The sequence below is a fragment of the Pollicipes pollicipes genome, unplaced genomic scaffold (assembly GCF_011947565.3).
Source record: "Pollicipes pollicipes isolate AB1234 unplaced genomic scaffold, Ppol_2.1 Scaffold_7231;HRSCAF=8579_pilon_pilon_pilon, whole genome shotgun sequence".
In the NCBI taxonomy this organism is placed as follows: domain Eukaryota; kingdom Metazoa; phylum Arthropoda; class Thecostraca; order Pollicipedomorpha; family Pollicipedidae; genus Pollicipes; species Pollicipes pollicipes.
The window spans coordinates 29021283-29046702 of record NW_023597034.1 but is presented as its reverse complement, the minus strand read 5'-3'; the positions used below and the strand labels follow the sequence as shown (position 1 = coordinate 29046702).

Below are 25420 nucleotides of genomic sequence, written 5' to 3'. Positions count from 1 at the left end.
GTGCCTTTTTAGTTACGACCATCTAGAACGTAAACGCCGAAGCGTTTCGGCAGCGAAAAAAAAAACAGGCTTGACACGCAAACGTCGAGTCCACTCCCTCTTTCCCATTAAGCCATCTGAATGCGTGGTTTCGAAGTCCACGTACGACGCAATATACTTCGGAGCCCTCGATCTGACGTAGCAGCGCAGCAAGTGCTATGTACTTATGCCTGACAGGGAGATTTCCACATTTGGTAAAACTAGCTCCCACGGCCAACACGTGACCCGACCTTGGCACACCACGCAAACTAACGCCGCTACTTCAGAACATCTTCGTCATTTCCACACAAAATGGGCTCCTATACAGCCTTCCACTGCGCAAAAAAAGGTTTCCTGTAAGAAGCGAAAACAAACTGCTGAGTCGAACCGTTGAGGTAATGAGTCAGCTGTGAAGCGTGCCCGCATGTTGTCCCCAGCGCCAAAGGTGGTTCATCTGCTTCCACAATACTACCAGCTGGAAAGGTCCTGAAAGTGATGGGGTGTAGCGCAGTGCGATGTACTGCATCCGGTCAACACTGACGACAATCACGCCCACGGTCTTGATGTTATCAGCAATCTGGCCTCACACCTGTAAGCTGTGCTTAAGAGTCCTCTCTGCGTCGCGGAAGGTCCAAGACGCAGACTTCAAAATGTGCCCAGCTGTAAATCACAAATAAAGTAAAATTTTCGAACATGGTCTTTATGTAAAGGAAGCATCAAAATGCATGCTCAAGACATTGGCAATGGGATCGCATGACACCGTCTTGCCGTACAGGCTCGGACAATTGGACGCTGACGTCGAAGAAAATGCATTGTCACAATTTTGGATACCAATAAGCGGAAACCTTTGCTGTTGCATTTTGGAAACCTTTGCTGTTGCATTTTGTCTTCAGGCTGGCCTGTGTACCATCGCCTACGCCACGCCACTATTCATGTAACCGATACCGGCCAACCCGCTTTCGGAAAACATGTCGCAAACGGGCCATGGCAGTCCCCATACATCCGCCTGGAGCCTGGCCTCGAGGGTGGTCCCCGCTGGCTGTGCGGGCCGCACCGTCCACGCGCCGGCCTGCTTCGAACCGTTGTATTGTTGGGCATATGGCAGATAGCACCACGGCACATACCCATGTGCCTCTCACACACGCGCACACCGTCACTCACACACAGCGGGCGTCCAGGCCCCCCTGAGACGTCCCGAGCGCGGCCGGGCGCCGCTCTATTGCCACGGAGCGGCCGGGCCGCCGGCGGCGGACGCGCCGCTGTCCGGCTCCGCTCGGCCGCCGGCCGGGTCCGCTCAGGGGACATCGCCGGCGGCGGCGGCGGCCGGGCGCGGCGCCCACCGGCCGCGCGCGCCGCCGTCCAGTGGAAGACGAGACAGCGGCGGCGCGCGCTGCCAGCGGGCCCGGCGCGGCGCGGCGCGTCACAGCCGTGCCGGAGCGGCGGCGCGCCAGCCGACGGCGGCGCCGGCCGGCTTCAACATTGCACTGTCATCCCGTGCGCAGCACCACTACTCAGCACACCCCTGGAACACAGGCGCGCGCGCGCATGGCCGCTTCGTGAGGGACGCGCCGCGAGCGCGCCGATTGATGATGCATGATAACCGCACCACGACGCGATGCCTCGAAAATAGCTATCAAAACTAGAGTGCCGGGGCCGGTACGGAGCCGGGCGTTGCCGGCCGGCGGCGGGCGGGCCTCATCTGCTGCCCTCGGGAGAGGAGAGCGGAGAGTCGGCGCCGCTGTCGGCCACCTTGACGGCCGGAGCCGGCGCTGCCGTCACCGCCGGGCGGCTCACCGTAGTCTGCAGCTGGCTGCTGCGCTTCTCGAACTCGGCCTTGAAGTTCTCGATGTCCTGCTGGCTGCGGGGAGAAAGCGATGTCTCAGCGTCCCGCCGGTGACGGCTGAAGTACGGCATGCTCTGCATGAGGAGTTCAGTGTCCTGATGAGACGACGACCGGGGTTCCGTTGTCCACAAAACTGGGACTGGATTGCACCGACTGTATTGCGGTCGGGGCCCCTGCTTACCTGATCTGGACGAAGAGGATGCCGTTGATGATGTTGAGCATGTCCAGCACGGAGCCCATGCTGGGCGACTGGATCTGGATGGGCGGCAGGGCGGCGCCAGCCTTGCCACTGTAGATGTGGTTCATCTTCTTCTGTAGCACGACCGCTTGCTGCGTGAGGTGCCGCAGACACTCGGACGACTCCTTGGTCTTCTCGTGCTCCTCCCCCAGCTGGAGACGCGGCAGCAAACAGTCAGCCGACCGCGCTCTGGTGCTGCCATCTCACGGCGGCAGTGACGTTGAATAAGGCAGACGCATTCCCTAGAACACCCATGCGAGCTGGGATCCGAGGCACTCGCAACAGCTGACGACAGTCCAGGCGAACTCCTCCAGCCAGCGATCCCACACAGACCGTCCTTCGTACCGACAACCATCACGGCATCCTTCACGATAGCCATCGCACTACCATCATCACGAGCGAAGAATCGTCGACCGCGAGCAGGCAGCGCCGACGGCCCCCACCCCCGCAAGTCCACCCCGCCGCCGGCACCTGCTGCTTGTAGATGGCGAACGTCTCCTTCTCGTTGTGGAGCGCGGCGCGGAAGTCTCCGAGGCAGCTCTGCGTGCGCGCCACCAGGTGGTGCGCCACAGCCAGCTTCAGACTACGCTCGCCGTGGTAGCGCCGATTCAGCACCAGCGCGTGCTCCATGAACTGCAGGCTGAGGCTGTACTCGCCGACGGCGTGCAGGATCAGGCCGATGTTGCTCTGGCGACGGAGGCAGGCCGCGGTCGGAGGCGCCGGCGACCAACGCACGACGGCGGGCAGCGTGACCGCTGAGCGCGTGCGCCGCGTCCGCACACTGCCGCCACCTGCACGACTCAGGTCACCAGGTCCGATTTGCAACAAATATGACGTAAATGTAATCACACATTTCAACTGATAAAACACCATGGCGCTGACATGGCCTCTCAGAACGGGGTTCGGCTAGCTGACAGCAGACCACCGACAGCACGTCAAGGAGCGGCACCAGTCGCGGAGTCTTCCGCAGGAATCACGGAGGGGACGGGGAGGGGACTCACGTCAAGCAGCGCCATCTCTGGGTGATCCTCGCCGCACACCAGTAGCATGAGGTAGCGGGCGCGGTACAGCAGCTTCAGCGACGTCGTCACCTGGCCGTTGGCGAAGCAGTACAGCGCCAGGTGGGTCTGCAACATGGAGGTCCGTCACGCTACGGCCACGTGCACCGGGCGCTGTACAACGCAGCACTAACAAAATGCGCCAAAAGAGCCGTCCACAGTTGGGGAAAATGGGAAACAAACGGACATCGCCACCCGGCTGTACTGTCGACGATGGCTAACTAACAAAACCTGATGGAGGCCGGCATCTTTGCTCAGACCGTCTTCCTAAAAAGACTATAAAGCTGAACACCACCAGTATCCAACACCCAACTCGATGGGCTAATTGCCAAATGACTCGCCTGAATCCGCTGGAAACCTCGAATTGACACTGCGGAATATCCGACACTGCAACTGTCACACCCTAACACCCAAGTGCTTGACATTGCAATTTACAATCGACTCGAATTGACATTGCTCGCCACAATATGGGAGACGCGACTTACGTATTCGGCGATGGTGTACGGGTGGTCGATGCCGTTCACTCGCTCGCTCATGAGCACGGCCTTCTGCTGGTACTGTAGCGCTTCCTGGTGGTCGCCCATGATGTAGTTGAGCCGGGCCAGCATCCGCAGGCATTGAGCAATCTCTGCAAACAGGCCACAGCGCTCGTCATATTCCGTTTCACTCGCTTTCAGCAAACTTAAGTAGGCACAGCTCGCAATGGGGACCTGTGCATGAGCCCATCACTGTTGCTTACCTGATGCCCAACCATGCATTTGTGAGTGCAAACGAAACAGGAGGCATGGAGAGCTTGGACACGTTGGATTCCGCAAACAAATATCATATTCATGCAGACCCACATAACCAAGTCCCTTAAACACTGATTCAGGCAACGCTTTCCAAGCCCCGCTCCAATCGCTACCGACTCGAACCCTCTCCAACCCTCGCCCCAATATATGGACTCAAACCCTCCCCAAGCCCCCCTCCAATCGCTACCGACTCAAACCCTCTCGAAAACCCCGCCCTAATCGCTATTGACTCAAACCCTTTCCAAACCGCGCCCCACCCCGCCACGCCACTGACCGGGGTGCATGGCGCCGTACACGCTGTTGAGCAGGTTGAGCGCCTCGGTGATGAGCTCGTGGCCCTCCTTCAGGTAGCCCTGCTGTATCTTCGTCTGGCCGGTGGTGTAGAAGGTGTAGGCGTCGGAGGCACGTGGGTTGATGTGCTTCGTCACCGGGAAGATGTTGAGCACGTCCTCCTCACTGAAGCACGGCCGGCTCTTGGCGTCCATGTTGTAGTCACGCAGCAGCAGCTGCACGCCCGTGGCCACGCAGAACGACCTGGCGGCACAGGCGGGTGCAGCGTGAGGCAGGACAGCAGAGCGGTCTGACCCCGGCGTCAGTCCAACTCCAGACGGGACAGCACACAGCCGACGGCATGACCTGGCTAAACGGACGGCACTACCACGTCGACGTCTGGCAATGCTGCTTGGTGTCTGGTGCGGCTGGCGCCAGTCTGGTGTCTGCTGCGACTGATGCGGAGCGACGAGACGATGGCCGGGTCAGTCCACCCATGCTGAACATGGGCAGCAGGGTGGATGCATGACATTTGTAACAGCGTGCAAGGATAGCGAGAGCCAGCGCTGCATAATCAATCACTTCCATCATGCTCAATAATGTTGATCATCGATGACACCTGCCACCACGTTTCAGCCGCTCCCGTGTGAGCGGAGCGACAGTCCACCGACCACTCCCAGCCCCTCCCGATCCACCAGGTGTTTGTACACCGGGCGCCGGGCGGTGCGCTGTCCACTCACCGGAAGAGCGAGATCTTCTGCAGCTTGTACTTGGCCACGGTGGTGTCGACGGCGTCGGTGGCCAGCTGCCAGCCGAAGTAGTGCGTCAGCTCGTCGCGGATCTGCGCCCAGAGGCTGCGCGGCGTCACCAGCGCCCAGTCGTTGCTCTCCGGCGCCGTCAGCGGCCGCCGGGGACGCCGCTTGTTCTTCCCTGCCGACGGCCGGCGACGCGCGCGGTCAGCGGGCTGGGCCCAGACCTTGTCACAGAACGGCATCGTCGAGCTGCGCAATAGCGCGGGCCGAGGAACCTCTTTACTCGGACTGTCTCCGTCAGTCAAGAACGGGGCTTAGGGAGAGATGCAAGGTATCAATCCACGCTTGTAAAAACGGATGTATTAATGATGTGATATTGATGACGATTTAGGTTTAAGGGGTGTGTTAACTACATTGGTCATATGGTGCCCATTGGGACGCCATGTGACCAATGCAGGGGGCTTAATGAGCCCAACGATGCTGACGTTACAGAAGGCGTGCGTAAAATAAATGATCGGGGGACGGACCGCCAAAGCATGTCCAATGGACAGCATCGCCCGCACTCGAGCCCAACTATCATCATGAATCGTCACCACTTAGATAGACCGTGGCGGCCAACCGACGGCAATAAGTAGTTCCGACCAGCCATACTATCAGGATGCCTGACTGAGTCGGGGAAGTATCCAAACCCCATCATGATAACACAAAACCCTCCACAGTCGCACAGAGTGTCCGCTCCCAGCGCGCCCGAGGCGGGCCTCACGTTTGGAGTTTTTCGGCTGCAGCTCGTCGGCGGGCAGGGGCGGGTGCGCCTGCTGGCACGACGACAGGTACGCGTTGAGGAAGTGACTCACCGCCGCCGACAGGCACATCATGTCCACGCCCTGCGGCAGAGGCCGGCCACGGGCGGGTCAGGCGAGCACGAGCCGGGGCCGAGATATGCGCCGGCCGGCTACACTTCGGCAATGCGAACACCGCGTTGGCAGTAGCACCGCCAGATGGGTGGCGCCTCAGATGGAGACGCTCGCCTCACAGCACAACGAACACAGAGCGGCGTCACTGATCACTGAGATCCGTACCATACGAGCCCGGCGTCCCGTTCGCCGGCGGCAGCATGCCACAAAATCGGGAGCAAAGCGCGAAAGCTAGCACCAAGTTTCCCAGCCATCCTCCCCTCCGCACTAGTTCCGTCGGACAGAGGCAGCCCAATTGCGCTCGCGTTCACCGCAGCGGCCGCGGGGCGGCATACGCACACCCCGCCAGCACCGGCCCGCCGAGATCGCGCAGCGTGCCGCCGCGCTCAGCCGACCGGCGCGGCGCCGCACCTGCATGTAGGCGGTGAAGAGGTGCTTGACGCTGCGGGTGAGCAGCTCGCCCACGGCGATGCGGTGCAGGTAGGCGAGCCGCGGCACCTTGGCCAGCATGTCGGCCACCGTGCCCAGGTAGCGCAGGCTGACGCCACGCGCGTGCAGCGCCTCGGCCAGCGTGGCGCCGTCCAGGGGCGCCGACGAGTGGTCCAGCCAGTCGCGCACCAGGCCCGGGATCTGCACCGTCAACAGGAAGTCGGCCGCGTCGCGGATGAGCGTGCGCTGGGCGCGCAGCGGCTCGGCCGCCGCCTCCGGGTGGCGCACGCCCGGCGAGAAGGCGTCCGGGTTGAAGCGCAGCTCGAACTCGGACGGCTTGAGCGAGCCGACGGCGGCGGCGGCGCGGCGCACGATCTCCACCGAGCTCTCCTCCACTGGCGGCGCCGGGTGGCGTGTGTCAAACGACCGCGCCGGCGGGGTGGCGGGGATGAGGGTCGCGGAGACCGCATACGCGACTGTCGGCTGCAGTGGAGACGCGGTCGGGAATGTGGGCGGCGCTGCGGACCGGTGACCGGCGTTCGGCAGCCTCAGATCTCTCGAGTGTGTCACAGCCTCGTATAGTGCACCTTAGATTTGACAGTGGGTCACCAAGGCACCTGTATGGGCATCGAAACCACTCATACGGGACAACGTTACCATGGTGTGAACGATTAAAAATAAGCGCGACAAAACGACCCAGGGGGGGGGGGGGGGGGGGCGCAATTCCGAACAATATCCCTGCCTTTGTCAGCACACGTCGCGGCAGGCACTTACTCTCCTTCTTCTGGCCGGTGATGGAGTCGGTGATGTCCTCCACAATCTTCTTGGCTTCGTCCGTCTCCACCTTGTTGGGATCGGCGTCGCCGGCGGCGGCCGCCTCGGTGACAGCGCGCGCTGCCACGGTCGCCTCCTGCTTCTTCTTGTCACCGATCTGCTGTAGCTGACTGGCGGCGAACTTGATGAAAGCCATGTAACGGCTCCTGGGGAGACGACGGCTGGGGTCAGCGCGCAGCGGCGGCGGCACGGCGCACTGATGCCTCCAACGCGCCGCGCCCTCACATGGGGCGGTATATCACAGGTGTGCAGGGTCACCCTCAGAAGTGACATAACCTGACGCACTAACAGGAAGACCGTCTCTAACTAAAACGGAACAATCACAATTAATTGCGTTAAAATCGGGTTAACTTGTAGAAAGATAAACGGAGCAATCCATAATGGGCGGTTTCCACCATAAAACACATGTACGCATCGCTCGGCGCGTGTACGTCACACACGACAGGGAGAACAACAGCAAGGGAGCAACAAGCCCGCCTGCGTAAGGAACGCCCGAGGACGCCGCGAGAGGCGAGAGACTCGCGCGCAGCAGCAGAGCGCTGCACTCACTCGACGAATGCGTCGATCAGCTCCTGGCGGAGGCAGGCCAGCTTGTGCTTGTGCCGGACGGGGAAGCCGAGGGCGCGCGCCTCCCGGCTCAGCTCCAGCTGCGTCGTCTCCGGCGGCAGGAAGTTGACGTCGGGTGGGAAGGTGCGCAACAGGTCCAGGATGTAGTGGCGGCCGTCGTTGCCAACGATGCCCTTGCACTCGACGGACGAGCAGAGCTCCACCTCCTCACCCTTGTCGTTCACGACCTTGTGCGTGGCGATCTTGAGCTGCTGGCCTGGCTTGCTCAGCTGGCGACGAGGGGGGGGGGGGGGGGGGTATGCCACACAGCGACGTGGAAACGGCCCACAGCGTTGGAAACTATACGTACGTACACATGACAAAGAACAGGGAGACATTGTGCGGGGGATATGATATCGGGGCAGTGGAAGGGTCAAGGTGCGGTCCATGTAGTGCACAGAGGAAATCGAGGATATGCGGCCGACAGACACACACACAAACCCTGCGACGTTCTGTTTTGTCTTTCCCACAGGTCCAGACAGAATGTGAAAAGCTTTTTCCCTGATAGTTGCTGGTCTTTATTCTGCATGCGGCGGCGGTGAGCAGCCCTAATAAGAGCAGGACGATCAACAAACAGTCCTGTTCAGTGCGTGCAGTACTGAGGAGGACTTTCGGCCAAAATGTCCGCTGACCCCCCCCCCCCCCCCCCCTCCCCGCGGCTATTATCAGATGTACTAGTCATCCCACAGGGCAAGCAGGGCAACAACAGGAACACCTTCAAAATATCCTACACTGTTATCCAACTGGTCCTTGAAAAGCTCAATGGAGGCCTGTTTCTGTCTGACAGCAGCTTTTTGTGTCCTCACAGGCTCTTCAGCCCTGCCACATGCACAGCATTCAAACCCCTCGTTCAGCTAACAACATCCGCATCATTCCGCCTTTGTCGAGGATATGGAACATTGTACAAAACTTGGCGAGAGAATGCTCCGGCTTCCGTCCAGCCGGCCAGCCGCCAGCACGGCCCGCCACCAGCTGGCCCCGCCACTCACCAGCTCCAGGTACTTGCTGTTGCTGACCACGGACGAGCCGAAGTCGATGCTGCCGTAGACGACGCTCTGCTCCTGCTCGCGCTCCAGTATGCCGGGGATGATGGACTGGGCGGTGACGCGGTAGCCGCGGTAGTCCACCACCACCGTGCCCAGCGTGTACAGGCCCTCGGCGTCCACCGCGCTGTACACCTTCACGCCCTGCAGGTCGTTCCGCTGCCGGACACGCGCACGCGGCGTCAGGTGGAGCGCGCGGCGACACGCCGCTGCTGGGATGTCCCGGTGTTTGGTGGAGTTCGGTAGTGTCAGGGCGACACGCCGCTGCTGGGATCTCCGGGAGTTTGGTGGAGTTTGGTAGAGTGTCAGGGTTCGGGAAACGGGAACCTTTAAACAATAAAAAAAATTGAGAGTGGACTATTACAACCCTACAGTGTTAACGATAACCTACTGTCATCATTTGACACGCACCTATTTGCCCCTGCATTATGGAGTCGGGAGTTAACTTCTTTCTTAATGAGATGTACTTATAAAGTTGACTTCACGAGTTGCAATTAGAGCAGATAGCCAGAAACAAGCATGCAATACGTACCACCTGGGTGTCACATCAATCAAAGACGTTCGTCTCCCAAACAGCCGTCTAAGCCCCGTTTAATCGGCTGTTTGACGCCTCTTGGGCGCCGGCACCACACGGCCACGCAGGACCCACGTACCGGCGCCACGAAGGCGGCCGCGTCGCCGCCCAGCTCCTTGTAGTGGTCGCGCACGTCGAAGCCCAGCGAGAAGAAGATGTTGTTCCAGATGAACATCTGCATCTTGGCGTCCTCGCCGGGGTTGATGGCCATGACGTTGCCGTCGATGACGGCCACGGCGCCGCGCGTGGCGGCCGACACGAAGTCGCTGTGCACCTTGAAGACGGCGCGCTCGCGCAGCAGCCGCTCCGGCAGGTTGTTCCGCGGCAGCTCGCGCGTCGTCTGAAGCTCCTCGTTCCAGTCGCGCGTCTGGCCTGGGATATGCTCTTCATAACCCAGCTTGGATGAGAACGCTGCCGGGGCGAAGCGCGGTTTCAGAACACCACCAGGGTCAGGGGAGGCGGCCAAGAAGCTGACGAGCATTTTCAGGCGCATGCTATGACAAGTTCGCTGTCCACGCGTAAAGCCTCTTCACCCGGTCGAAACGCAGCCGGTGAGACCGATCACGGAAACCGACCTCCTACGCTTCAGTAACAAGTTCACGTCTAGGACGACACAGCACCTCTCGTCTGCGCACGCCCCTGCCACGTGCGGGGGACGGTGGCGCCCAGCATGCCGTACCATCCTCGGCGCGGATGGCGTCCAGGGTGTGGTCGAGCGGCGGCGCCGCCCACGTGTACACCTGGTAGGGCGTGGCCACGCGCTCGAACGGATGCCGCCCGGTGCGCCGCTTCTGCAGCGAGGCGACGCTGCGCTTGAAGACGGGTGAAATCTGCGCCATCAGCTCGATCAGCGAGTGGCACAGGTAGTTGGGCGACGCCGGCTTGGGGCTGAACTCCTCGTCCGTCGACCTGCCGGCGCGGCTCGTGTCAGACGAGGTCACGGACGCGCTGGGCGGAGTCGGGGTCATATGTTAAATAGGTCACACGCGAGATGGGGTGCCAACGGTCTAGTCAGCCGGGTTCACACGTGTACTGGGGTCATGGATGAGTCGGGGTCACGGGCTACACGCGGGATGGGGTCACCAGTCAGGTAAGCCAGCCTCATACCTGAACTGGGGGCCATGGATGCGGGATGAGCCGGGGTCACAGGTTACAAAGGTTACACGCGAGTTGGGGTCACCAGTCAGGCAAGCCAGCCTCATACCTGAGCTGGGGGCCATGGATGCGGGATGAGCCGGGGTCACAGGTCATTAGAGGTCACAGGTCACCCGCGGTTCACTGAAAACTGCGGAAAGGTCAGCCGCCAACATCAGTGCCGTCCAGATACGTGATGAAAGCATCCCGAGAAACACCCACACTACAGCACTGCGCACCATCTCCGCGCGGCCATCCACACCGTCCCCTTCACGCGTCTGTTCCACTGCACCTGTGCCATCGGTTCGCGCTCCAGGCCGGCCAATCACCATCTTCCGGCGGCGAATCGTCCGGTTCCACTCCGAACGCACATGCCGCGTGCGACGCTCGCGCCACTCACTGGTTAACGAAGAAGCCGCGCGTGGAGGCGGTGACGTGGTAGCGCTTGTCCTCCATGGTGACGGCGTACAGGTAGAGGAGGTCGCCACGCAGCCGGCGGGGCCCCGGCGGCGGGTTCCAGCCCGAGGTCGTCAGCACCTACCGCCAGGAGCAGTCACCGTGACAGGCTGTGGCACATGCGCATGGTGAGGTGCCATGCGAAGCCGGGACAGGCCCGGGAAGGGCGGCCACCGTCCGTGCAGACAGCGGATGACCAACAGCGAGCGCGTCAGGACAGGCGCCACCCTGCCGACACCAAATTGAAGAGCACGGGGACGCGCGACGGGTGGCGCCGGCCGCAGTGATCAGTCCCGTGTCGACACCAAACACAATGTCGCCTGTTCAACCATACTAAACCCTTTAAGTGCAGAAGTTACAAACATCCGCATCTATGCAAAAGCAATCGCACTATCTTGCCGTTCAGACCATCTGTTGCTGCGAACAAACCCGCAAGTTACGTGAGCCCAACTTGAGCCATGGCCAGATGCTTCACTCGAGCAGCCCGGCACCACCGGCAGCTCACCCACCTTGAGACACTGCGGCCCGGTCTGCTCGCGGACCTGCGGCATCAGCGGCACGAGCGGCCGCTCCCGGCAGCCGGGCATGATGTACTCGGGCGGCGTGCAGTCCACGGACTCCGGCCGGCCCTTCTTCTTCTCTGCTGGGCACCGACGGCCGGGCCAGGCGTCAGTCGCTCCCGCGGTCACGCGCACACCGACCCCAGAGGCGCACACGACTGACGACCGGCAGCCGGCCGCCTGGGTACGCGAAAGGGCCGGGGGGCTGCGGTCGGCACTGGACCGGCTGACTGCCCTATGAACCAATTCGGTGTAATGGCGAAGCCTGGCAAGAGCTTACCTCGCTGCGGCCATCTAACTCGGTCGACGGTTCTCTGAAAGCTTCCTCGCGCTTTGACGCGATCCACGGCCTCACACAAAGGCGGTGGTTTAAGGTGACGATGGATGCCGCCAGAGGTCCCCTCTGGTAGCAAACAAACCCAATCGGTACCCTCTCGCAGCTGGCGGAGTCTCCAATGATCGTCGATGGCTTGCAGTCCAGACGTTCTTCATCGGCAGCGGCTATGCAGTAACCCCACCTTTCCCTTCCATAGTGCATCCCGCCACGTGCCAGCACGGCACCTGCTCTCGACGTCAGCACCGGCACGTACCCAGGATGTCGCCGTTGGTGACCGTGTTGAGGAAGGCCAGGGAGGCGCAGTCGACGCCGTTGAACGCGTCGGCCGGGTCCATGGACTTGAGCAGGTCGCGTACGTGACGCACGTGGATGCGCGCCTCACGCACCGTGTACGGCTCCTCCACCACCTGCCGGGGGCGGGGGCGGACGTGAGGGACCAACGCTGGCCGGCGAGAACAGAGACATAGGACAGGGGACGCCCAGCGCCCCGAGTCAACGCGCTCACCCAGCTAGGAGCACGAGGCTGGGATCAGTCATGACAGACGGACCTCCTACACTGCCTCGCTGTCGTCCACGAGATCACGGTAGCTGGGAGCCAGGCTGAAGATGGCTTGGCTGCTCCGGCCTCCAGCTCATCATCCGCTGTTCTTATTCTGACGTTGTTAGGCACTAATCTGGACAGGACAGGGCAGGGCAGGGAGGGCAGGGCACGGTACGGCAGGGCAGGACAGGGCAGGACAGCGTACGATAGGCCTGGGCGGAGTCTGTTAAATGAGCGGCTGGCGGCCCGCGCGACGTGGGCGTACCCGGATGCTGGAGCCGTCCTTGAGGCCCTCGATAGTCTTGAGTTCGGCGAAGTTGTCCAGCGTGTTGCCGTCCAGCTGGAGCGAGAAGCAGGTGCGGTGGCACGTGTCCTCGCGATCCATCAGCAGCTGGTGCATCTCCTGCACCAGCTCCATGCTCGACACCTGGATGTCGAACGGCTCCAGTCCGGGCGCGTACATCTGCGGCGGCGGCACCAGCTGGTCAGTCACCGGCACCAGTCACCCCGCGTCGAGCCCGGCAGCCCCCCCCCCCAAACGACACGTGGTGGACCCCCGTACAAGGAGGCCCGCCCACAGACCGGCGGCGACGATGCCGACTCACTGGCATACTTTGGGACTTCACTTCAGTATGGGCTGTGTTCGGTGCGGACGACCCTGTACTACAGCCCACACCACTCGGTCGTTGCGTACCAGACCATGGAAGGCTGTGCTCTGGCGAGAGACACGAACTCAGGCTACACGTTTATACAAGTTACTCGGGGGCACGGCACAGGCTATTCAGTCGATCGGCGGCGTTCACCGACAGCGGATGAGCTCGCCCCCAGGACAGTTGAGACCTCTGCCCCATGGAAAGTCTGAGCCACGTCCCCACCCACAGGAGGCAGGAGTACCCGGCTGAACATCAGCACACCTTTAGCTAGTGCGAAAAATCGACGGCTTGGTTTCTGCGCGACCGAGTCAGTGTTTATATCACACACACTAGGCACCAACGGGCGTCGTACTAATCGCTACAATTTGGCGACTGAGGTATGCGATTCTGAATGACAAAGATTACCTACGTCCTGTCAACGTCCGATCCTGGTACCGCTTGGTAGATATTTATTGCATCTTGGACTTCACGGCAAAACTCGAGCACATGCGAGAACTAGGTCAGATAAGAACGAATACAGAGTTCGCTGGTCTGCTATCGCTATTGTGCGCCTTGCTGGGTTTCATATTTGTTTCTCAGAGGCAAACAAGGACAAGCAACATATTTCTACGCTTACAATTATCACCTCACTTCGGCCTCCAAGCCTCACCAGCGGTAGTGCTGAACTCCCTGGACCTTTGCAGCATCAAAACAATATTGTTCACTTCGGTGGCAACAGCTTCAAAATCATGCATGCATTAACACAAAAGTTGTTTCTCTTCGTCTCACGCGGGCTAAACGGATTGAACTTATGGAAAAGGTTTGACGATTGTGCGAACTGGAGAAAGAACATTCCAGTCCTAACACGCACCGAAACAAATCATGTTGTGTCGCGTCTGGACAGCGAATTAGTGATTATGAGATATGTATCAAAGATGCTAGATGTCTCCATTCGGAAGGTAACCAGCGGTCACTTTTCATACAAATGCGTGAAACTACAGAGGTGCCGATGTACCTGGTGCCGTATCCCCCCTCCGCGCTCCCCGGCGGGCGGGGGGGGGGGGGGCGAAGTCATCGCTGGCAGCTGTTACCCTCCGTCACCGGTTTGCCTGGCCACATGGCGACGCCTCGACGAGGCAGGACTGGACTGGACTGGGGTGGGGCCATGGATGACTTCTCCATCAACGCGTCCTTTTTCATCAACTTCGTCACACCGCTACCATGCGGGATATTTGCGACTAAAGGATTCAAGTAACATACTCAGGCTCATAACTGGGCTCGTACACATTTAGGTAAATTCGGGTAGATCCTAAAAACACGCAGCTACTACGTTGTGACATATTCTGGACGTGATCCCACGCTGAGGCATTGCGATTTCCATTGCCTTTCAAGTCGCCCCGTATGGCCAGTTCCCATCCCATCCAGCTATTTATACCGTCGAACCGCCTCAAACAAGCTCGCCACTTAAGTCAGAGAGCCTCCTATTCTTAGAGACCTGCCAGTACTTTGCAGTCATATAGCAAGCCGACGACCTCGGTCTTCCGCAGCACCACTTCTACAGCTGCCGCGGGTGAAAGACGAACTGTGCGCCGTTCCTTTCGCCTCCAGCTGTAGAGCCCTGTATTACTGTTGTTGCTGTTGTCCATTGGAGTTTTAGGGCGCGTCGACTACTGTGGTCATTCGCGCCCATCCCTGTATTACTGGAATGCTCAAGAACCGAGTCTCAGACTAGAGCAAAGGTGTTCGGAGCGAGGCACGGACACGCTTGACCGAACATGGAAAAGTCAGTCCTCCGGAAATATTCTCTCTACACAAATATTTATTTTATTATTAAATATTCTCTACACTCTCTACACTACTCTCTAAAATAATTCTCTCTACACTATTCTCTCTCTAGTGTGGGCATTTTCCGTTCCCCATCGCGCGGTGGAGGATCCCGGGCGGGAGGTCTCAGCCAAACAGCCGGATGGGCTGACTGGGCGCAGGGCAGGCGGTGCACCGGTCGTCTTTTGGCGGTGCCCTCGAAAGGAATGCTGATGAAGACATCAGTCCCGAAAGCTGGGACTGGCAGGACGGCATCGCGCAGTGGGCATCAAAACACCTTCCCGGCTCGAAGAAAAAAAGGCACCACTTTCATGACAAGCTCAGCGTCTACGCCATGTTATCAACAAAAAGGCATACCCCGAGTCGGTTTATAGGTCAATACCTCATTTATACCGAGGAGCGAAATAAGAATACTAAATCGTAAATAATCGTAGAGTGCTCAACCATTCGTACATGCACACCAAAATCCCGCTAGATAAACGAACCATCTCCGGTGTGCAGCGAACGCCTGCTACGCTATAGTCACCTGAACAATTGGCGTGCAACTGACCTTCGTCAAAATCTTGAGCCACACCGAAGGCGCACTGATACGACACTTGCTAGCTACACATAAACATGTGATCTCTGTAGCAAATCAGACAAAGTGAGCCCGGGACCAAATGGCGAGCGATTCCGGGATAATTTGCGTCATCATGCGTTACGCTCAAAGAATGCCCTCAACATTAGGCAGTCAGAGATTTCAGCAAAGGGGGGCCACGGGATGGGCATTACTCTCCTCCCCTTCCGTACGCTGATAAAGTCTGTCGGCTGACATGATCCACGACAGCATCCGTACCAGACGGGGACAGGGGCGGAGCCTGTGCCCAACCCGGCCGCAGACCCCACCAGTGTCCACCAGTTACGATAGCCTGTCCCTATGCCTGTATCAGGTCAAGCCGCACGCGTCTTGTAATGCGTCGCAGTATCGCGATCAGGGCATAATGATGATGCAATGGTCTCGCCGCCCCCATGCCACTGAGTCGATCTGCGGGAGTTGCAACCAAAGCTGACGCATGTTTATGCATTACAATTTGGTCCACCCTCTCCTGAAAATCTCACCGAAATATCACTGAAACACGAAGTTAGTTCTTAGAACGGCAGCGCCCATGGCTCCTAGCTTGTTTGTAAATGTGACTGTCCATTTATACGTTCTCATTCTCACTTTGGCTCCCATCTTTGTAAATCATTCTCAATCAGCCTCGGGTTCTTAAATCAAAATTCTGGTCTGCCCCTCCTTCCCCTTCAGGAACATTTTTCCGGGTCCGCCGCCACAACTCTCTTTACCCGCCTCTGCAATATGGCTGCACTTGGCGCCGATTGCGAGTTTGACGAAGGATTAAGAAGCATAATCTAGGAAAACATGTGCCTACCTCGCCACCGATGTCGCTTCATCGTGGCATAGTCAAACCTTACACATCCTCTACATTATCTAGTCCTCCACCTATACCGTAAATGTTTATGATGCACTTGATGACATGCACTTACGTCAGTCAACATTTTTTTCTCAGTAATACGATGAAACCTGTTTATGGACGTTTCTGAAAACACCGCGGTTTATCATTTCATGCCACCCACAATTTGACCCTGGAACCACTCCTGGGCCATGAAAGGCGACACCAGTTTTTTTTAAGCGAAACGCCACGTGGATCGCCCGGAAACGCCTCCGCACTTCAATGCCCGGGCCGAAACTGTGACGAGACAAAACAAAAACCATAGGATTCACGGTCTTCTTTGTCTCTGCCCTCAGGAAGTATTTGAAATCAACAAGAAATGATCTCCCTCCCGTTTTTTCAGCATTATGAGCTTCGAGTTCTTATTCTGACAATTTGCTGTCGGCATCCAATATACTCGGGGGCAATGGTTAGACGGCGTCATCAAGGGAGCATTGGCCACCGGGTGTATTGATTTCGAAATGACCAAGGCACGTCTGATAACATTGTTAACCAGCACGCTCGGATATATTAAAGATAGATCACTGGCAGAATAACGACTCCTGATTGACGGTGCCTCAAAGAGATGTCTACAGAATGTGTTTTGATGTATAAGAAGGGTCGAAGCGAGTAACAGGTGAAAAGACGATGTCACCAAAAGAAGCCGCCCCCCCCCCCTCCCTTCCCTCGCCTCCTTCTCGTACCTACCTTGACTGTGAATCCCACATCCTGGATGAAGACGACCTCCTGGTCCTTGCCGCCCTTCTCCTTGGCCTCGCCGGACTTCTCGCCGCTCTCCTTGGTCTCCTCCAGTTCGGCCTTCTCTACACCGTCCTTCTCCATTCCGTCAGTCTCCATCGCGGCGTTGTCTGGAGGTGAGCCAGCGGAAGGCCGCCATCAGTACCCAGAGCATGCGACGATCGGGCCACGCAAACAGCGCATTGTGACGCCCGCAGCGCAGGTCGCCGCGATACGCCCACCGGCAGCCCTCTCGCCGTGAGTGCTGCCGGTGGGACCGGATCAATCCAAACACGGGGTCACGGCTCCAGTGAAAAGAGCGGCCGCCACAGCGGCGCCGAACAAGCGGGCCCGATGGGCCGCGTCTGTTACACACAACGAAAACAAAAACGGTCGGAGCAAAGGGCGAGCACTTGTAAAAACCGCCGCCCAAACGTTACCAGCATGACGAGCGGCAAGCAACATCATAGCATCGCCAAAAAAACGCCGCACACTCAATGAGCACAGAAGCCTGGGCGCAACACCCTTGCAAGAACGAAAGAGGGCCGGGCAAAACTACAGGTCACCGGCCGAGCGTCCCGCGCGGCCAGGTGCCGCCAGGACGGGCTAGCGGGCACCTCATTAACATTACGCCCACCAGACCTCGCGCGGGGTGTTACAGGCACAACGGCGCCGAGCCGCTGGCGTCGTCCGAGGACACGCGGTGTGTGACGTCACACAAACACGGCCAACTGCGGCGCGACCCTGACGGAGCGAGCCACGCGGCTTCTGCGCCCTCCCCTCCACGCAGCCGGCCAGCGGACGTCCAGGGGGGCCGGCGTCACCCGACGCCGCCACCGCCATGTGCGTGCCGGCCGAGCCTTGCGCCCCTTTGCGCGGGACGGGGGCGGCGGCGGCGCCGCGTGCGGGGGAGCGCGGCGGCCGGTCGCGCGTCCCCTGTCCCCGTCCGAGCGGGGAGCGGGCGGGCGAGCGGACGGCCGGCCGCCGCCGGCGCTGGCACCGCTCCCGATGCTATTTATACGCCTGCGTCGGACGCGACGGCTCGGGCGCCGCCGACGGCGACGGCGACGGCACGACGAGTGTCGCCGGTCGCCGATCCCCGCACCGGTGGCAGCGGCGCGAGGCGCTCACGGCCGCGGCACACAGATGCAGTCGACAGAAATCCGCCAGCTAGTTCAATAGTGCTCCGCACCGAAGTCGTAGAAATACGATAGAATAATGCCTTCGCGTTTGCCGAGTCATGCGTCAGCAGTGAGTCCACATCGATCCGACATTTGGGTCTGGCCGACATCCACAGCTTCCTAATAGCCTCAATGTGATCCCAAGGCGTAACACCCGCGTGCAAAGTACGAGGACATGAACATCATTCATCTGCCGAGACAAACAAACAGCGCAAAACAGCCGTGACCACGCAGCCTGGACGGCTGCCTACAAGACCCCGCCTCTGACATGCCAGGCGGGGTGGGAGCGTCTGCGGGCGACTGGCGGATTCCACGGCCGGCGCGCTGGCAGGCCGGCCGCGGCCGTGGACTTTGAGCGCGGCTGAAAATAACACCACGTGGGAGCAACGATCGCGCCGATCTCGATAACACGGCCGACTCCCGTTCAAAACCAGGCGGCGGTGGATATTTGTCCCTGTCGCATTTTCCGCCCCAGAAACATCTGCGTATGAGAACGCCTTCGGTCCGATTGGGCAGGGTGCATTCAAACGCTTATCGGCAGCACCGATGCGACCATCGACACCCAGAGAAAACACTGAACAGTGTTTGCACTGTGTCCACAATATCAACGCGTTCATCATGCGGGCCGCCATGTTGGAGTTTCGCCAAGACTGACCGGCTGATTGTTTCGCAACGCCTCTGTGCCGAATCCGAATATCTAACGGACAGCCGTCACGAGCTCATTATGTCACAGCTGACGTTAGAGGTAAGTCCATTCCATGCATCATGCAGCGGCCACGGCAGCCAGCGCCCGAGGCCGGCGAGCGCGCCAGCCGATGCCGGTCCTGTCAGCGCGCTCCATCCGCGCCGGCCGGTCGGAGCGCGGCGCCGCGACCGTCCCAGTCTCCAGTGACATCCGGAGGGGTAAGGAGGGGGGGGGGGGGATCACGGCACCGGGCCACTCACACGAGGGGCTGGACACCAGATGGCCGCTCGCACAGCGCTGGTGGCGAGAGATCAGACGCCGTCTGTCGCGACGTCACCGCCAGCGAGCACCGGCACGGCGTCCCCACCCTCGCAGCACGGCACTCCCGCGCCGCGACGTCCCTCAGCGGCCGACACCGCCAGCGACCACGGGCACGGCGTCCCCACCCTCGCAGCACGGCACTCCCGCGCCGCGACGTCCCTCAGCGGCCGACACCGCCAGCGAGCACCGGCACGGCGTCCCCACCCTCGCAGCACGGCACTCTCGTGCCGGGACGTCCTTCAGCGACGGACACCGGGCACGCAGCGAGGCGGCCAGCGCGCAGTGGCTCGCCTCGGACGCGCGCCACCGCAAGACCCGCCCGCCGCCAGTCGACACCGAGCCGCGGCCGAGCGTAGGCCCGCCGTCGCTGGTTGGTCGATACGGGGGTGTGTCCGGCGCGCAGGCCAATCCCGAGGCAGGTGCCGACCCGACGGCGCAAACACACCGCGTGCCATCTCCGTAGGATCTCCGCGTCAGAGGTTCGCTGCGGCGGTGCGGCGCCTCGGGCGGTAGCCCGGACTGTGGGGAGGGACTGTTGACCAAGTCTGCGGAGTTGAGATTCGAATTGTTCACGCTCGGCTCTGGAGGCGGGGCGCGGATTGTTCGTCCGACTGTGGAGAGGATATTCAAGCTGTTCACAACCGCCTGCAAAGATAAGGCTGCTGACGACAACATGTGGATTGTGGAGATGCCATTCAAACTGCGATGACATACTCCGGAAATGAGGCTCAAACTGCTGACGACCGAATAAAGACCAGGCCGGGCTGACCAGGTTGTTGACGAGCGACCGCCGAGACGACGTTCACGCTGAAGACCGAATGTGGAGAAAACGGTCGAACGTTTAACGTCCCACTAGGGAGACGAGCTTCCTGCTGCTGACAAGTGACTGTAGAGAGAAAGCCACGCGGCTGATAACGTGTGGTGGAGTGGCAGGTGAGCCTATTGACTGGCTGTCGCGACGAGACTGAGACTGCTGACCGCCGCCAGTGCGGGCGAGGTCCGGACTGGCGACGCGTCACTCCGGGAGCGGTGCTGCGCGGGTTCACGCTACTATGGGCCGGCTGTGACGACACGGCTCCAACTACTGTGGGCCGGCTGTGACGACATGGCCTCGACTACTGTGGGCCGGCTGTGACGACATGGCTCCGACTACCGTGGGCCGGCTGTGACGACACGGCTCCGACTGTTGGCCCAGCTGTCCATCACACGAAGATGCTAGACTACTGACGACAGTGGAGTCACCGCTCCCACCGTCGACACCCGACTGTAGACACAGTCATCGGTTTGCAGATGCCTTGGGGACGAGACTGAGACTGCCCAAGATCCACTGTGGAGACGAGGTGTACACTGCTGATGACAAATTCGTCTACGATGTGATCTGGAGATGAGGCATGGTCTGCTAGTGATCAACTGCGGGGACAGAGTCCACACTACTGGCGATCAACTGTGAAGAAGAGGCCGACAATCCCGGCGAACCATCGCAGGAAAGCAGCTTAGACTTTTGAAGAACGACTGTGGAAATGCAACTACTTCGTCACGACCATGACCGAGACAAAAGAGATGAGAAACGAAACACCGCGATGTAAATACAACACACTCAACCAAAATTACTGAGGCAGAAAACCTACAGTGCGCGTGCCTCGTCGAGAAGCTATCGGAGTAAAACAAAAACTACAGCCATGAGAGCACGACCCTAAAAGACCAGTGGCCCAGCGAATAAGGCCTGGTTTCACAAATGTGGGGATAGATGATATGTTCTTACATACCAAGTACCCTTGTGTTCTGTGCACCCGAACGCGGGCGAGAAAGTCAATCCAAGAGCAGCGACTTACCAAAATGTTTCAATTGTTCACACAGGGGGTGGGGGTCAAGCAACATTTCGAGCCATAAAACCTACCTCAGTTTTGAATCTTTGATGACGACAGCAAGGAGGCTAAAAACGATCATATTTCTGGCAGTGATGATACTCTGTAAATGTGCTGCGAAATGATACGCAAACATTACCAAACAAACTAACGCAGAATGGGAAAACGCAGCTTCAAACAACGCGCTTCCTGTCGGCTTGCATGCCGTCATTCAGTTTAAAACACCCCCCTATACTATGCCCGGACAGTGCCTTCGCACCAGGATCCCGCGGCCGGTCTTCTGGCACCGTTCCCCGACGGAAACGTCGATCAGAATCAGCGACGTCGTCGATGCTCAACAGCTGACGGGGCTGATACAAAACACACCTGCGAGCGCAGTCATATTAGAAATGTCTAAAAAAGAAAGCTACGGAATGACCCTCCTGACACTGACGGGCCAATATGCGGGGCGTGCGGTGTTGTGTGTCAGCAAGCAATACAGAGATCACTCACGCCTGCCCGTATGGGTTGACAATCATCAAAGATTTATGACGCAATTAGCCACGTGTCTGATGCCAAGACTACCAGGTTCTGGCCCAGGGCAGAACTTCAGTTGTTGAAACTTGCTGCGCATACAGCACCACGTAGCCGCATGCGATGTGCTAAGTTGTTTTCATCAAAAATCAGTAATTTAGGGCGACATGGGAGGCTCTCGAATACGCCAGGCAGTCTCATTTCCAGATCATTAGGTCTTACTTCAAAATTGGCACTCCTATCCAGGAAGCGAAGAAATAACGCCACTCATTTCATAGGAAATTGTTTTTCTTCCAGAGCTCGCGACGGAGCACAGAGACGTGCATGAAGTGGCATGAATGGCAAGGAGGAACTAAACAAGGCACCAGCATGTGGTGAGCTAGTGACTACTAAGGTGATGAGCTTGTAGTCGACGGCAAGTGAATCGCCCAGGGGCTGCCTGGTGTCTTGGCTTCTGTGGTGCGTCTTCGGGCAACAGCTGGGGCTGCCTGGTGTCTCAGCTTCCATGGTGCGTCTTCGGGCAACAGCTGGGGCTGCCTGGTATCTCAGCTTCCAAGGCTCATCTTTGGGCAATAGCTGGGGCTGCCTGGTGTCTCGGCTTCTGTGATGTGTCTTTGGGCAACACCTGAGGCTGCCTGGTGTCTTGGCTTCCGAGGTGCATCTTTGGGCAACAGCTGGGGCCGCCTGGTGTCTTGGCTTCCATGGTGCATCTTTGGGCAACAGCTGGGGCTGCCTGGTGTCTTGGCTTTCATGGTGCATCCTTGGGCAACAGCTGGGGTTGCATGGTGTCTTGGCTTCTGTGGTGCATCTTTGGGCAACAGCTGGGGCTGCCTGGTGTCTAGGTTTCTGTGGTGCATCTTTGGGCAACAGCTGGGGCTGCCTGGTGTGCCAGGTACTTGCCATGTACAGGTACTATGAGCCAGCTATGTAACAGTTAAGACTGAATGAGATGCTGACCTCTGGGAAGTGATGTCATCACCTGTCACATTGAAAATGAATAATCAACATCACACTATGTCTGATGGACTGCATGCCTGCATCCAATACAGTATCAGAGTATCAGAATATTATTTCCACTTGAATGCACTTGAAGTGCCAAGTCGGTACATAAATTAATGATTGAGGTTCAGCTCCAGGCTTATGCCATGGTAAATTATTAAGAGGCTCTTTCTGTGATCCAAGTGCTGTATTGGCACAACCATTGTAGTTCAGCATAGCTTTCCACTCCAACCATTGTCTGCTGATAGACTGTGTGCAGTCCTGACATAAGTATGACCATTCTGTAATCGAACCTGTCTCAATTTGCAACCTCCTGAAGCCAACAAACTTTCTTCATCACTGAAGCAGCAGTGTTTGGTCTCTCAGCTCAATAAACTCCATGCTAAACTGCTTATTGGAAAAAGCATGTGTAGTTCATCATTATGATTCATAGATGGCACTACACCTGCTAGCTTCATGACTGCCTCAAATAGCTCCTTAAAATAACCAAGTCATGAACAGCTGTGTTCACAGCCCGCCATATTAGTCTTTGCTGCGAGAACATATTACAGAGTGTCTAGATGAGCACACCTAACACAAATTTCTGCTATCCTATACCTACACCAATTTATTACAATCAAAGCAAGGCTTTAAGAATACATACACTCTAAACCAGTCTCACTGGATTTGGTATAGACCACCATGCAAACAGCACATGCTATCATGCATTAAAGAATATAAATAAGAACATTATAAACATACAAGGAAGAGGACTTTGAGGTGATCTATAGCAAGGCGGTAGAGTCAGCTGAGTGTAATGCAAAGCTGAAATGACAACAATGGTGACAATTGAGGAATGGTACAAATGCCAACAGCAATGACACACTAAAGAAAGGGCACATGCCCTATAATTGTAGATCATGACAGCAAGCCTCATGATTTTATCAGCCTTTCCAGCCCTGCCCACAAATTAAAACTATACACAATTGCTTTATGGTCAGATCAATTTCTACAACCATGTTTCTGACTATGTGGCAGGGTATATACTCTTGTCCATTCAACAGTTAGTGCTAACAGACCAGGGCTGTGAGCAAAACCATATTACACATTCTGTTTGTAGTGTTGTGATCAAAGGAGAAGGGAAGTCCACCAACAGCAACCATGAAATATTTCAGTGAAACCACCTATTCTGGCTGAAGTATGCCTGTTTTTAATTCATGTGCTGTATTACATAAATTGAAGGGGCGTGGTGCAAAATTGTGATGAATCTGCTCCAACAGATATCAAATGCTTTCTCTTGGGCATTTCAATTCATGTCACTTCACAACAGTTAGAAAAAAGTGAACTTACCATAATCACCAGAGTTTTTTGGTGGTATTCCAAGATCTGATTTGCTTTCTCCTGCATCTGGCTGGTGAGGGTTACTGTTACTTGCTTCATCCTGAGCTGCAGGTATTCTTGCCATAAGCTCTGAGCTCACACAAATTTTAACAGGAAATAAAGTTAGAGAATTGCAGACTGTGGCTTTAGTTACAGGTGAGATGTCTTGAGCAGACACAAATGCTTCAGAACTCTTAGAAATACCTGAAACACAAGGCACATACAGCATACCACAATGGAATGATAGATCTCCTTTCCCCACATACTGATCATGGAATATTTGCTCACTTCTAAATATGTCGTTTGAGCCAAGCACTTGTACACCATTCACGATTCCCCACATGGCAATGTCAGTTTGAATGCACTGCACACCAATGTTGCAAACGTCACGCTGCCTTCAAGTCTGCACAACATGTCAAGGTGCACAAATGCTTCGTCTGCAGGCGATGACAAACTGCGGGCACCAAAAACAAGCGCAGGCGACCAAACCCTCTCTCACGTCAGAGAACCCGAGGGATAGAGACCGCCTCCTCTCTCCCTCGCTCAAGAGCCGAGTGCAAAGGCCTCCCGCAACTCTGCGCCACTGCACGCCGCAGGAAAACACGTGATATGCCTCCGAGTGGATCGATTGCAGTTCGTTCCTGGGCCTATTCGAGTTACGTAATAAAGTTGAGAACTGACGAAAAGCTGTTTCCCGCGTTTTGAGGCCGTGGGAAGAAAGCAAGGTATTACATACTGAAACAGTGGTTGTCTCTCTGAGTCCCAGCATTGCTGACTAGTGGAACAGCTCGCTTCGGTGGCTGCAAATGAGACCGTGGGAAGAAAGCGAGGCATTACATACTGAGACAGTGGTTGTCTCCCTGAGTCCCAGCATTGCTGACTAGTGGAACAGCTCGCTTCGGTGGCTGCAATCACCTCTTGGGCGGACGTTACTTCAATAAGGCTAACTTCAGTCTTAACTTTTAACTTAACTTCAGGCAGCTAACTTCCGAGTCCCTGGACTATTTTGCATCACTCCGCATGGCACTGCGTAACCGCATCGTTCGGGAAGGCTTCTTAGTTGGCTACTGAATTGCGGGAAGAGTGGTGGCGTCTTGATGCGATGGAAGGCACTCGCTACCCCGAGGGGGTGCAATGAGAACTGCTGCGCACGGCATAACCATACGGTTGCCTTGGTGGTTTGAGAACCTTATGAACCCTGGGAGATACCGGAACCCGTAGCAACCCTGGTCTGGATATCAATCTTAACGATCGAAGGCCCTTTGAAGTCGGTAGTAAAAAAATGTCCCCAGGCCCCGAAAGCGGCTATGCAGGTCCGTGAATACCCGAAACAGGCAACTCGGGCCCATTACAGTGAATCTTAAGAACCATGAATCCTAGAGTCTCAGAGATCTTGGAGCTTTTGAGGTAGTTCGTCCCCATGAGGGCGACGAATA

The 25420-nt window shown here is 57.6% G+C and overlaps 1 protein-coding gene across 3 annotated transcripts; it reads right to left on the bottom strand.

Annotated features, from left to right (window-relative positions):
- Window positions 1-1440: 1440 nt before the first annotated feature.
- Window positions 1441-24543, bottom strand: LOC119109469 (clustered mitochondria protein homolog). 3 transcript variants are annotated; one of them, XM_037233092.1, is made up of 21 exons: window positions 24484-24543; window positions 23955-24188; window positions 17032-17192; window positions 12664-12861; window positions 12111-12264; window positions 11470-11603; window positions 10905-11041; window positions 10050-10279; window positions 9450-9781; window positions 8743-8955; window positions 7697-7983; window positions 7088-7293; window positions 6296-6708; window positions 5734-5854; window positions 4959-5148; window positions 4223-4482; window positions 3643-3785; window positions 3101-3226; window positions 2571-2786; window positions 2043-2251; window positions 1441-1876 (listed from the first exon to the last, which is right to left on the bottom strand). In XM_037233092.1, the coding sequence occupies exons 2-21, from the start codon at window positions 24067-24069 to the stop codon at window positions 1714-1716; spliced, it is 4008 nt and encodes a 1335-aa protein (XP_037088987.1). In that variant the 5' UTR covers window positions 24070-24188; window positions 24484-24543; the 3' UTR covers window positions 1441-1713. The 3 variants fall into 3 exon arrangements, with proteins under 3 accessions (XP_037088987.1, XP_037088988.1, XP_037088989.1); XM_037233093.1 differs by having other exon boundaries at window positions 11470-11600; XM_037233094.1 differs by lacking the exons at window positions 23955-24188; window positions 24484-24543 and adding an exon at window positions 19188-19545.
- Window positions 24544-25420: the final 877 nt, after the last annotated feature.

What these genes read in the sequence shown, in the direction of transcription:
- LOC119109469 (XM_037233092.1), bottom strand. Translation starts at nt 24,069, where the DNA reads ATGGCAAGAATACCTGCAGCTCAGGATGAAGCAAGTAACAGTAACCCT. An exon ending in CCGGGCCGCAGTGTCTCAAG is followed by an intron (nt 11,042 to 11,469) that starts GTGGGTGAGCTG and finishes TCCTGGCGGTAG; the next exon opens with GTGCTGACGACCTCGGGCTG. An exon ending in CTGATCGACGCATTCGTCGA is followed by an intron (nt 7,294 to 7,696) that starts GTGAGTGCAGCG and finishes TCGTCTCCCCAG; the next exon opens with GAGCCGTTACATGGCTTTCA.